At 39.2% G+C, this 14,105-nt stretch overlaps 1 protein-coding gene across 3 annotated transcripts in view; it reads right to left on the bottom strand.

The window, feature by feature from the left end:
* Positions 1 to 260: 260 nt before the first annotated feature.
* LOC139755118 (uncharacterized) overlaps positions 261 to 14,105 on the bottom strand; it is a 37,633-nt gene continuing 23,788 nt past the window's right edge. For 2 of the 3 annotated variants that reach the window (XM_071673256.1, XM_071673257.1), the window contains exons 4-5: positions 10,733 to 10,918; positions 261 to 8,453 (exon numbers count right to left, since the gene is read on the bottom strand). In XM_071673256.1, the coding sequence (XP_071529357.1) occupies positions 8,142 to 8,453; positions 10,733 to 10,918 (498 nt within the window). In that variant the 3' untranslated portion in view covers positions 261 to 8,141. The remainder of the gene's footprint in view (positions 8,454 to 10,732; positions 10,919 to 14,105) is intronic. The other variant, XM_071673258.1, reaches the window with a different exon arrangement.

Raw genomic sequence — 14,105 nt, 5'->3', positions numbered from 1 at the left:
TCCTTTGGCAGGTAACTGCATTACAAGCTAATAGGTCTTCTGTCAACTTTTTACTTTACGTCTGCATAGGAACATGTGCCAACTCTTGTTGCCTGTTGTTTAAGAGCTGAAACTTGATGACCTGTTCTGCTAGGTTTTGATGGAGAGCTGAGGACAATAACTCTTACAGTGAAACTTTTCATCTAATTTAGAGCTATGAGTGGTTAGGGATCACCAAGCAATTAAAAGCCATAAAACGCATTAAATGAATATACGAAAGGTCAATTTTCATATTCATTTATTCTGCAGTAGAGGGCAAACAGGATGCAGAAAGCTTATATTGTTCACAGATGAGAAATTTCTCATCCTCCTATACTGCAAATACTGTTGTAACCTGTTTCTGGAAGAAGGGCTGATGGGTCTAGTTTTTTCATTAGTGGAAACCAAGATTATTCCATATGAAATAATTACACAGTACATTACATTTCATTTACAGACTTAATTTTCCATAAAATGAGACGTACTTGACTTTTATCAAGACAAGTGACAGCTATATTATTTCTATCAAGTTACTAAACTGACAACAATATGGAATGACCTGGTATACACATACATCCATTAGCTTCTTTCTGTGGTGATATTTTATAAAACAAGTGACTTTTTTGGGAAGAAACTTTTCAACAAACCGAGTAAAAAAGTTATAAATCTGTGTTACTCAAATGATGCTGATTATAAATCAGTTGCTGTCATAATTATTTTACTCCACAATTGGGTAAAGCGCACATGCAAAATGGTAAATAAAATGAATATAGTAAATCACAAATCTGCCATTTATAGAAGGTTAATCTTTTTACTATATTTTCAATAAAACATCCAACTCAAAACATGCATCATTACTTTGTACATTACCTTGAAGACTGTTAAAAAGTCTAATTCATTTACAAAATAAACCAAGTAAAATAGAAAGAACACTTGATAATTACGTATAATATGCTTATACTTCATCAACAGAACACAAGAAAGAAATGTGAGAATGGGTAAATAAATCTGAACAGAAAGTACAACAGGAAATCTTTACCTAGGATTCAATCATAACCTGTTGTCACAGAGTAAGTGCTTCATTGATGGGAGGTAAATGAATATACAAGAAATGTGGAAGTACTTTAACTTCAATTAACACCACAGAAAGATAGCCTTGGACTCAGGGGTTTGGTGAAAAATTCAGCATAATACACCCTATCATATATGCACCAAAGGACTTCCTACATCAGATATAGTAAAGCACAGCTGACACACACTGTAATTACAATCCATAAATCCAAGGCTGTAATTTGTAATCACAAATATGGTCACTCATCTATGATGACTGAATAACACTTACCCTTCTTACCAAAAGATGTCTCAGAAGGGCTGCACAAAATGATTGAGGTCATTTGATATTTCAAACTCACACAATTAGTCTTTCTGATTCCAGTAGAAATAGTATGTCTTTTCAAGGATTCATGTGTAACTTATCTACATGTTTCATAAAATAATAAGTGCCAAGTTAAGAGGAAGTTCCAAATTTTACCCACGGACATTAGCTGAGGATGGAACATGATGCTCCTAAAACATTCTGAAGCTTCCATTCTACAGAACTCAGTGGTGAGTTTGGGGGGCAGCCCATAATCATAGAAAACCTGACATCACGGTAAACTTGGTACATCCCACTAAACCCTATCATCAAAAACTGGGTGGGAGGTACAGCTGCTGCTGCCTATCATACACAAAATATATAATAACATGGAAAGTCAATCACTCAGGTGTGGTGTGGTACACTGGCATGAAGCCAACTGCTGATATAAATACTGGTACTGGCTCATTTACAGTAAACTCAGCATCATGATCAAGGATAAGTGCACAAAGGTTATTTTTAGAATAACGTTTAGTTTGATTCAAAATCAATGGTAACCATATGAGAACTGCATACTATTTTATGTACAATATCCTGAAAAACCTCAAGTTCCAGGTTTGCCTTTTTCATCATTCACTGATGACCTATTTTACTCAGTATCTAACAACATAAATAGTTGCTTGACTGATTCCTTACTTTTTATTCCCAGATACTTAATGATAAATAATCTAGTTTTCACTGTCTTCAACCTCAGAGCTGGAAGTCTAAAATGTTTCCCTGAGGAGATAGTATACTTTTGCTTGGCACAAACCTTGAAGCTAACCTGAGAATTGTGTACAAGAGAAGAAATTTTAAGTAAATGCAAAAAATAGTGTAATAATACAGCTGTTCTAAAAATGGAACCTTACAAAATATGTCTCAACAACAGACAATTTTAATGGTTACTTGTTATGTATATATGCTAGAATTCCAAGAAAAGGGAGCCTACTAGAAATACAGTTAGTCCTTGATTAATGTCGTCAAAGTATAACTGGAAAACATAATTTTCTTCTATACAACAATAATAATAATATTAATAATAATAATAAAGAAAATGCTTTTCTAATAGGACGTATTGTTATAAATTAGGGACAGACATGGCTGAAAATGTTTCCATATGATTAGAAAAACATTGTTACAACTGTAGATCAAATGTAAATAAAAGACTCCATTGCAGAACTTTTATTCAGATCTTTCTATTTATCAATATCTATTTTGCTTTGTCGCTGTCTCCCGCGTTAGCGAGGTAGGGCAAGGAAACAGACGAAAGAATGGTCCAACCCACCCACATACACAAGTATATACATACACGTCTACACACGCAAATATACATACCTATACATCTCAACGTATACATATATATATACACACACACAGACATATACATATATACACATGTACATAATTCATACTGTCTGCCTTTATTCATTCCCATTGCCACCTCGCCACACATGAAATAACAACCCCCTTCCCTGCATGTGCGCGAGGTAGCGCTACAAAAAGACAACAAAGGCCATATTTGTTCACACTCGGTCTCTACCTGAGAGCTGTCATGTATAATGCACTGAAACCACAGCTCCCTTTCCACATCCAGGCCCCACAGAAATTTCCATGGTTTACCCCAGACGCTTCACATGCCCTAGTTCAATCTATTGACAGCACGTTGACCCCGGTATACCACATCGTTCCAATTCACTCCATTCCTTGCACGCCTTTCACCCTCCTGCATGTTCAGGCCCCGATCACTCAAAATCTTTTTCAATCCATCTTTCCACCTCCAATTTGGTCTCCCACTTCTCCTCATTCCCTCCACCTCTCACACATATATCCTCTTGGTCAATCTTTCCTCACTCATTCTCTCCATGTGACCAAACCATTTCAAAACACCCTCTTCTGCTCTCTCAACCACACTCTTTTTATTACCACACATCTCTCTTACCCTATTATTACTTACTCGATCAAACCACCTCACACCATATATTGTCCTCAAACATCTCATTACCAGCACATCCACCCTGCTCCGCACAACTCTATCTATAGCCCACGCCTCACAACCATATAACATTGTTGGAACCACTATTCCTTCAAACATACCCATTTTTGCTTTCCGAGATAATGTTCTTGACTTCCACACATTCTTCAACGCTCCCAGAACTTTCGCCCCCTCCCCCACCCTTTGATTCACTTCCGCTTCCATGGTCCCATCTGCTGCCAAATCCATCCCAGATATCTAAAACATTTCACTTCCTCCAGTTTTTCTCCATTCAAACTTACCTCCCAATTGACTTGTCCCTCAACCCTACTGTACCTAATAACCTTGCTCTTATTTACATTTACTCTCAGCTTTCTTCTTTCACACACTTTACCAAACTCAGTCACCAGCTTCTGCAGTTTCTCACATGAATCAGCCACCAGCGCTGTATCATCAGCGAACAACAACTGACTCACTTCCCAAGCTCTCTCATCCACAACAGACTGCATACTTGCCCCTCTTTCCACAACTCTTGCATTCACCTCCCTTTCAACCCCATCCATAAACAAATTAAACAACCATGGAGACATCACACACCCCTGCCACAAACCAACAATCTCTGAGAACCAATCACTTTCCTCTCTTCCTACACATAAAGAAGCCTTACATCCTTGATAAAAACTTTTCACTGCTTCTAACAACTTGCCCCCACACCATATATTCTTAATACCTTCCACAGAGCATGGGAGATTATTGGTGCATATGCACCTGGGCATGAGAAGAAAGATCATGAGAGGCAGGTGTTTTGGGAGCAGCTGAGTGAGTGTGTTAGTAGTTTTGATGCATGAGACTGGGTTATAGTGATGGGTGATTTGAATGCAAAGGTGAGTAATGTGGCAGTTGAGGGAATAATTGGTGTACATGGGGTGTTCAGTGTTATAAATGGAAATGGTGAAGAGCTTGTAGATTTATGTGCTGAAAAAGGACTGGTGATTGGGAATACCTGGTTTAAAAAGAGAGATATACATAAGTATACGTATGTAAGTAGGAGAGATGGCCAGAGAGTGTTAGTGGATTACGTGTTAATTGACAGGTGCATGAAAGAGAGACTTTTGGATGTTAATGTGCTGAGAGGTGCAACTGGAGGGATGTCTGATCATTATCTTGTGGAGGTGAAGGTGAAGATTTGTAGAGGTTTTCAGAAAAGAAGAGAGAACGTTGGGGTGAAGAGAGTGGTGAGAGTAAGTGAACTTGGGAAGGAGACTTGTGTGAGGAAGCACCAGGAGGGACCGAGTACAAAATGGAAAAAGGTGAGAACAAAGGACGAAAGGGGAGTGGGGGAGGAATGGGATGTATTTAGGGAAGCAGTGATGGCTTACGCAAAAGATGCTTGTGGCATGAGAAGCGTGGGTAGTGGGCAGATTAGAAAGGGTAGTGAGTGGTGGGATGAAGAAGTAAGATTATTAGTGAAAGAGAAGAGAGAGGCATTTGGACAATTTTTGCATGGAAATAATGCAAATGACTGGGAGATGTATAAAAGAAAGAGGCAGGAGGTCAAGAGAAAGGTGCAAGAGGTGAAAAAGAGGGCAAATGAGAGTTGGGGTGAGAGAGGATCATTAAATTTTAGGGAGAATAAAAAGATGTTTTGGAAGGAGGGAAATAAAGTGGATAAGACAAGGGAACTAATGGGAACTTCAGTGAAGGGAGCTAATAGGGAGGTGATAACAAGTAGTGGTGATGTGAGAAGGAGATGGAGTGAGTATTTTGAAGGTTTGTTGAATGTGTTTGATGATAGAGTGGCAGATACAGGGTGTTTTGGTCGAGGTGGTGTGCAAAGTGAGAGGGTTAGGGAGAATGATTTGGTAAACAGAGAAGAGGTAGTAAAAGATTTGTGGAAGATGAAAGCCAGCAAGGCAGCGGGAACTGCAGTGAAATTTATATAAAAAAGGGGGTGACTGTATTGTTGATTGGTTGGTAAGGTTATTTAATGTATGTACGACTCATAGTGAAGTGCTTCAGGATTGGAGGAATGCTTGCATAGTGCCATTGTACAAGGGCAAAGGGGATAAAAGTGAGTGCTCAAATTACAGAGGTATAAGTTTGTTGAGTATTCCTGGGAAATTATATGGGAGGGTATTGATTGAGAGGGTGAAGGCTCTTCCCCATCAGATTGGGGAAGAGCAGTGTGGTTTCAGCAGTGGTATAGGATGTGTGGATCAGGTGTTTGCTTTGAAGAATGTATGTGAGAAATTCTTACAAAAAGCAAATGGATTTGTAAGATCTTTCTATAAATCCTCAAATAAACTTTGCCTTTTCTATGATTATGAGTATACACATCAGCATCCAAATTGATGCTGATCTTCCATCCAAATACTAAACATGATAACCATTCAGTATCAGTTATTATTTCACTCCTATTCTTAATCAACTGAGAAGTAGATGAAGGAGCTAGTTTTTGAAAATTCTTTGATCTTTACAGAATCTTTACTGACAGGCCTTACTACTACTGCTGGAAGTGAATATATATATCCTAACTATGTTGGCAACACATTCGCCAGCCTTAGAGCATTTTTACTGTCTAATTTCACTTCTGATCTTATTGTTCTCCTGTGTTTTTTGATTGTTGAGTTTCACTAGCACTACTCTTTCTTTAATCAACCACAGCAATAGCACAATGTCATTACATTTCTCATGGAAACAATGCATCTTGAAAATGACAACAACAGTAATCAAGGGCTTAGGAAAGTAACTGATCCCACATACAAAGTGCCTGAGACCTGAGCAATGCCAGAATTTGGATTTTTCAGTTTTTGGGTTGTTCAGCCATGTTTATATAGATAATATAAATAAATTATGAAATATGTACAATTGGGGAATACAGAAATCGTGAACAGTCTTTTAATAGTGTGACATCAAGGTTGCTACAACAGTTATCGAACACTAAGTGAATCTTAAAATCTTCAGGAAGACCAACTATAAGACAATGTGCCTTAGCCTGAGGTACAAGGTGATTCTCAAACCAATCCAGGCATATTTCAGTTGTAATCCATCCACATTAACTGGCTTTATAAAACACTGGGAAAGTTTTGAACACTTAAAGGTCATGGGATTCTGAATTTTACCAAAGACCACCAATTATAATTCATTATTAAATACCTTGGCTTGGACCATAATCAAACAACCATAAAAGGAACATTCCTTCTTCAATAACACTCCAGATAAGGAATATTTGGCTGATGTGATGATTTTCTTTTTCCATAAACCTGACACTTCACCACAGGAATAAAATTGGAATAGCTGAGCCTTGTTTATTAAGGCTGTAAATGGTGAAGTTCCCAACCCCATACTTGATCATCCAACCTCTTCACTATGGTTCCCATCTCTACTTTGCAAAATCTTGGGTAAAATGCTTCCTTTGGCGCTTCTACTTCCAACACCTGCCTTTTGGACATTTTTATGATAAACAGAAGGGTAATATTTTGAGTCACAAAGGGCAGGATTGAAGTGAGACAATATGTACCACACTGACTCATCATGCCTCTAAAAAAATGTGGCTACACCAGTAGCATAAAAGACAAGCCTAAAATGAACCCTTACTTACATCACTTATAACAACCCATCTATTTACACAGTAACTGAAGACCAATTTTCAAAACAGTTTTCAGAAATCATAAGTCAGAAGTATGCATTAGTATCCAGAAAAATTCCAGGTATAAGGAGTTTCTCAGCACTAATGAACTGTTTACCATAATTAGTGGTTTGTGGAATTTCTCCAAGCTAATAGAGTGTTTGCCATGGTTTAATTGGTTTGAGGAACATTCCAGTTTTCAGGTCACCAGATTTGGGATCATGTACCTGTACTTGTTTAACAATGTAATAGCCAAACATTATCATTTAAAACAATATTAATCAAGGACCTCTTGTACAGATAATAAAATAGAGAAAAACATTGCAGATAACAAAGTGAACAGGTGTATAGTTAACTGGATGCAGCAATCCATGTACCTCGGATAAATTTATGAAAAGAGAATGGTTGTTGAGATCAATGATAAGAGCAGAGGAAGGACAAACCTATGCAGAGAATGAAAATGAAAATTAATTAATTAATGGGCATATACACTTGGTAAGATAATGTCTACTGAAAGGAATGAGTATGAATAATTACAAAAATGGGTTTCTATCATGAACCCAGCTATTTGGAGGAATTTTCAAGCACCATTCAGTGCAGAGTTAAAGAAGGTTTCACAACATTGTTAGCTAACTTGCAAGTAATCCCAAATGTGATTATCCTTTGGAAAATACACAAAGAGTCCTGAAAAGGAATTTTATGTAACTTGAAATGCCCCCACCCTGAAGGCAAATAATTTCACATCATTTAGCATGTTCTCTCAAGATACCCAAATAAGTCTGGTGAATGATGTCATCTATAATGACTTACAAAAAAGCTGATAACTGAAATACATCAAATATCTTCGATAAAACTGGAGTAATTTACAATTATCTCTGAACTACCTTTCTGTATGGGCATCAATACAAACTTTAAAACAAAATTTCTGGAAACAGCAGAAAATACTTTACAACAGACTCCATTAGCCTGAGTTATGGAAGCATTCTTTATATGTTTCTAATCAGTCACTGACTAGAGACCAAACCCATTTACTTTTTTATCACTGCTCTATTCCTTGTAATAACATGAACTACATGAGAAATGTACTCAAAAGAATGTACAACCAACCTTTACAGTTGCCTGGCTGTATCTTAACACATAGCTTCTCTGTTGGCAACCCTCTCTCTGTAATAGTCTGGATGTTTGACTTTGATGTGTGCTTGTAAGTTACGCTTGCGTTTTATGGTCATGCTACAAACAGGGCATGGCATTCGCAAGTCAGCACCATTGTGTTCCAAAAGATGCTCAGCAAGAACTTCTCGCCTTGTGAAGGAACGTGTACACAAATGGCAGACATAGGGCCGAAAGTGTGCAAGGTGATGCCGCTTTAGTATAGCAGCTTTGGCAAAACACTTCTGGCAAATAGGGCACACAAATGGTCGACCGTCAACTGAAGCAGTTTCCTGCCATGGAGAAAAAAGGAATTAAATCAATTACGTTGGTTAATTTTTCCAGAGAGAGAAAGAAGAGAGAAGGGGGGGTGGCATTTATAAGGTATAATAGAGCACAGAACGAGTTTTGCAGAATACAGAAGGAGGAACAGAGAAGCTTTGAAAAATAGTGTAGACAAAGCTGGAAAAAATCCAAAACTTTTCCATAAATTTATCAGGAGTAAAAAAAAAAAGAAAAAGAGCAGCTAATCAGGCTATGAAAAAAAAAAAATTTAGAAAAAGAGCATCTAATCAGGCTAAGAGATTCATGATGAAAAGTTGTAAAGGATGATGTAAGTACGTGTAAAGATATGAATGACAAGTTCAAAAATGTTTTCACAGTGGAAGGCACTATTGCCCTAACATTAGATAGATGGAATGGGAAGGAGTGCATTGAGATATCTAGGAAAGACTTAAACAGAATACTAAACAGTCTTGACCCATAAAAGGCTCACGATGAAATTTCACCATAGGTGCTGAGGATGTGTCCACATACAGTTAACAAACCTCTTGAAATACTGTTTGAGATGTTGCTCGAGAGAAGCAAAGTGCCGAGGGAATGAAAAAAGGCATATGTCATAGAGTACCTTTCTAGAAGAAAGGAAACCTGGTAGAGATGCTGAATTACAGAATGCTTTCTATGATGAGTATGGTCTTGTAAGGTACTGGAAAAGTTAATCAGAAAGTAATCAGAAAGCAAAGGGATGATTTTCTTCTGAGGAGAAATTACCTAAGTTAGAGACAACATGATCTCAGGGAAAGGAGGTCATATTTAACAGACTTCTTTGATTTCAAGGAGAGAGTACATTCAAATTTAGACAAAAGAGAAGGGTGGGTGGAGTGTTTGTATCTGGACAGCCAGAAGGTATCTAAAACTGTATTGCATTGGAAGCTGATTAAGAAGCTGAATCACTATGTGGGAATGATGGGGAGACTACTTCCATGGATAACAGATTGTCCTAGTGGAAGGAAACAAAGGACAAATATGTGTCAGAGAAGCCTTCTCAAAATGGGAAGAGGTCACCATTGGACTGTTACAAGATTCTGTTCTGAGATTATTACTCTTCCTGTTCTATATAAATGATATGACAGAAGGTATGAACTCCTACATGAATATGTTTGCAGATGAAGCAAAGTTCATGAGAGAAGTGAAAAGAGAAGTTTGCATCAATTTAAAACAGGAACCTAAACTGACTCCATAGTTGGTCTGATACATGGTTGATGAAATTCAAATCAAGTAAATGTAAAGTAAAGATGGGTGACAGTGGAAGAAGGCATCCATATGAATATCACCTATCAGGAAATAAGCTGCAGGAACTTGTGTGTGAGAGCTTTCAGAGTCAACAGTGTTCCCAACCAGTTGCCACTGTCCTACTTTTGAATAGTTGTGGAGACCAACTGTCTACTGACTATCTTTCTAATTGTATCCCTGATGCCTGTTCCCAACTGGAACTCCCTCAGTAGGGTGGACATGGCAATAAAGTTTCCATAACTAGTGAACTCCAGTGCCACTTCTTAGCCTTTAGTGCCTCATCCTTAACAGGCCACTGGCAGAGGGCAAGTATAGTACACTGTTTGCAGAGGTTCCAAAATAATGTTTCGACTGACTACTTCGACCTTATGCTCCTGTCTAATGTTCTTACCTACTACTACTACTTAATGTTTCTACCTCAAGCTTCTGCTTAAATATTCCCACCAATACTTCAGTCTATTGCTTCTAATGTTTTGCCAAAAGGCAGGGAGAGCGCAGAGTGCTCACAGCTGGAAAATCTAGTTACAAAGAATGAGCTGTATGAGGTAACTGTTGTCAGTGTTATGTATGACAAGGAGAGACTGTATGTTGTGGACAGAATGCCAGCAGTCCACATATGGGTGAGGCAGAAAGAAACAACAGCTACGTGAGTCAGAGGAGTACAACTTAGCCACTGAAGTGCTGCCTGACTACTTAGGCATCACTAAGCTTCCCAATACCCAGGCAGGTAGTGCTGGTAATGTACCTCCCTGGTTGTTGGCTGCCTACCAACTGGCATGGGGCAAGTCTTGAGCAGTGTTTTCAGAGGCTCCTACTTAAAGTTCCTTCTGACTTCTAACTAATGTGTCTACATAAAGTTCTTGCCTAAGTACAGAACAAACAGGTAACTGAGAACAGGCACTCATGCAGGACTGGTATCATATTGTCCAGCATACACTTTTGTAGTGACTGGACATAAAATAAGAGACAAGCAGAGAATTTATAATATTATTCAACGTACTAGTACATCATCTGGAGTATGCTGCCGGGAGAGGTTAGCACTTCGCGCAAAAGCATCCAGATACATGCGTGCTTCCTCTTCTAAGCTGTATGAACTGATAGCAGAACTCACTGAGTCACCCTGAAGGTTTTCTGATAATGCTGTGTTGCTGAAGTCAAGAGCTTCTTCTTTTATTTCTGCTTTCATCTGTAGGAAGTAATACATGCTGTTAATCCTCATACACCATATTTGAAAAAAGTATAAAGGTAAAACTTTCTAAACATGCTATCATGCACTATATAAAACATTACATACCAAATATGCTCAGCAGGTTTGGGTGAAAGCAGCATTCATAACATATACAATACTGGTAGTCTCTGATTATGATATTCCCCTCTAAAGTGTGACGTGTAGGTCAAGGTAACCTACTTTTGGTGAAATACAGATACATTCATCAATATGCATCAGCATATGCAGTCATATTAAAGGATGGCTAACAACTGAACTGGGGTGGTGGCAGTCAGGGTGAGAGAGATGGAGAAAGAGATGATACAAAGGAATTCAAACTGCAACAGGCCAGTAGGTTCCAATGAGACTGTTTATGACAATGGAAGAGAATAGTGTAGTAAGAGTAGAAAAATGTAAAGATTTTTCAGAGAAAAGCTTGTAAATATTTTATGTTCCCAAGAAGGCGCAAATAATGTCAGGCACGAACTTGAAGCAAATCACTGATCAAGGCTAAGCTTAAATGTATCTATGGTACTGCTTTAACTACTCTAAGTGGTAAATCATTCCATATCTTAACAATCCTGTTGAAGAAAAAGTACCTTACCCATTCTAGGTAACACATTGGGAGAGGGCATGGCACAGGTGGTGGTTGGTAGTGACAGTAATGGCAGTAGCATAGGAGATGGCAGGGGTGGTGGAAGATGTGTTTGTTGTGATGGTGGCAGCGGAAGACAAAGATGAAGGAAGAAGTGGTGCAAGATGATGCAGCTGTAATGGAACAAGCCATGGTAGTGGAGGTTGGATGGGCAGCAGCAGAGACTTTGGTTGTAGGGGTAGTGGCAAAGAAGGTTGGCAAAGATGGTAGCATGGGTAATGGAAGATATGGTGGCAGAGGGAATGGTAGAGCTAGTAGCAAATAACATTACAAAGGTACCTATGGTGGCACTGGTGGAGGAGGAGCTGGTAACAAGGAAATGGCAGGGATTGTGGCACTGGAGATGGCAAAGATGGGATGACAGAGGTACTGGTGGGAACAATAATTGAAGAAGTGGTGGCAAATGTGGTGGTGGTACAAGTGGTTGCTGAGATGCTGGCAGAGTTGGTGGCTGAAAAGGGGGTAGCACAAGGGGAGGCAGACACAGTGCAAATACAAAGGTTTGTGGTACTGGTGGAGGAGGAAATAGCATAAGTGGTGATATAAGTGGATGACGTGGTTGCAGAAGTGTTGGCAGAGATGGTGTTGTAGGTGGTTGTCAAGATGGAAGTAGTGGTGACTAAGATGTGGGTGGCAGAAATGGGGGCATGGGTGGTGATTGATAGTGATGGTGAAATGGTCAAAGAGGTGGTTGTAATAATCATAACAGTGGTAGTGTTACTGGTAGTTGTAGAACGTGGCAGGGGACTGGCAAAGACAGTTACAGGAGGTGCCATGGGTTGTAGTGGTGGTGGTTGCACAAGGAATGGCAGAAACGGTGGCACTAGGGATAGGAGGAATGGTAGCAGAGGTGGTGGTAAGATGCAGGCAGGGAAGGAGGTGATGATGATGGAAATGGTTAGCAGCAGTGGTGGTAAACTGGGTGGCAGAGGGAGTTATAGTGATGGTGGCACAGATAGATGAAGACATGACCTCAAAATCAAATTGGACCTTCCTTACTCCAAGGGAAGCACATTTTGCAAATCTTTATGAAATACATCCAATAAGAGCGAAGATGTGCTGAGATGGAAATATTTTCAGGTGTGGTAGTGATCTTGCCTTAAAATTCTAACCTCAAAGTCAAAAAGGTGTCACCTTGCCTGAAGAGGAAAACATAAGTCTTACTGAAAGCCATTCTACATAAGTGCAGAAGTAGCCTTGATTTTTAGTTTCAAAATCAAAAGGAAAGTTTCTTGAATTCTATCCAGTGGAAAAGAGGTTACAATGCTGAAAAATCATCTACAGGTGCAGAATTAGAATCTCAAAATGTACAGAGATCTTGTTTTGTCCCAAGGAAAACACCCATGCCAAGTGTTGGTGAAATCCATCACACTGAATTAGAACAACATTGATATCATCTTCAAAATCACCTCAGAGGGTAAAAGTGCCCTAAACCTATGAACCTCAACCTTGAGCAACTGAGCCATCGGGGTATTACTTGTGGTGGAATAATGAAGCTCTCATCAATACCCATCTATGTATGAAGTTACATGACTCTAGAGCTTCAATACCCAACTATGTATGAAGTTACATGGTTTACCCGAGATGCTTCGCATACCCTGGTACAGTCCACTGACAGCATTTCAACACCAGTAAACCACATCGTTCCAGTGCACTCTATTCCTCGCACGCCTCTCACCTCCTGTATGTTCAGGTCCCAATCGCTCAAAATCCTTTTCACTCCATCCTTCCAACTCCAATTTGGTCTCCCGCTTCTTGTTCCCTCCACCTCTGACACATATATCCTCTTAGTCAATCTTTCCTCACTCTTTCTCTCCATATGTCCAAACCATTTTAGCACACCCTCTTCTGCTCTCTCAACCACACTCTTTTTATTTCCACACATGTCTCTTAGCCTTTCAGTACTTACTTATTCAAACAACCTCACCACAAGTTGTACTCAAACATTGAATTTCCAACACATCCATCCTCCTCCATACAACTCTAACTATAATTATTATTATACTTGATTGCCATTTCCCATGTCAGCGAGGTAGCGCCAAGAAACAGACGAAGAATGGCCCACCAGAAAAGAGAGAGTGAGAGTAAATGAGCTTGAAAAGGAGACTTGTGTGATGGAGTGCCAGGAGAGATTGAGTGTAAAATGAAAAATTGTGAGAGCAAATGACATAAGGGGAGTGGAGGAGGAATGGGATGCATTTAGGGAAGCAGTGATGGCTTATGCGAAAGACGCCTGTGGCATGAGAAAGCTGGGAGGTGGGCAGATTAGAAAGGGTACTGAGTGGTGGGATGAAGAAGTAAGATGGTTAGTGAAAGAGAATAGAGAGGCATTTGGACAATTTTTGCAGGGAAATAGTGCAAATGACTGGGAGATGTATAAAAGAGGCAGGAGGTCAAGAGAAAGGTGCAGGAGGTAAAAAAAAAAAAGAGGGGAAAGAGCTGGGGTGAGAGAGTATCATTAAATTCAAGGGAGAATAAGATGTTTTGGAAGGAGGTAAATAAAGTGCGTAA

Source organism: Panulirus ornatus, chromosome 18 (genome assembly GCF_036320965.1).
Source record: "Panulirus ornatus isolate Po-2019 chromosome 18, ASM3632096v1, whole genome shotgun sequence".
Taxonomy (NCBI): Eukaryota; Metazoa; Arthropoda; class Malacostraca; order Decapoda; family Palinuridae; genus Panulirus; species Panulirus ornatus.
The sequence above is the reverse complement of the archived record's forward strand: the minus strand, read 5'-3'. Positions and strand labels throughout refer to the sequence as shown.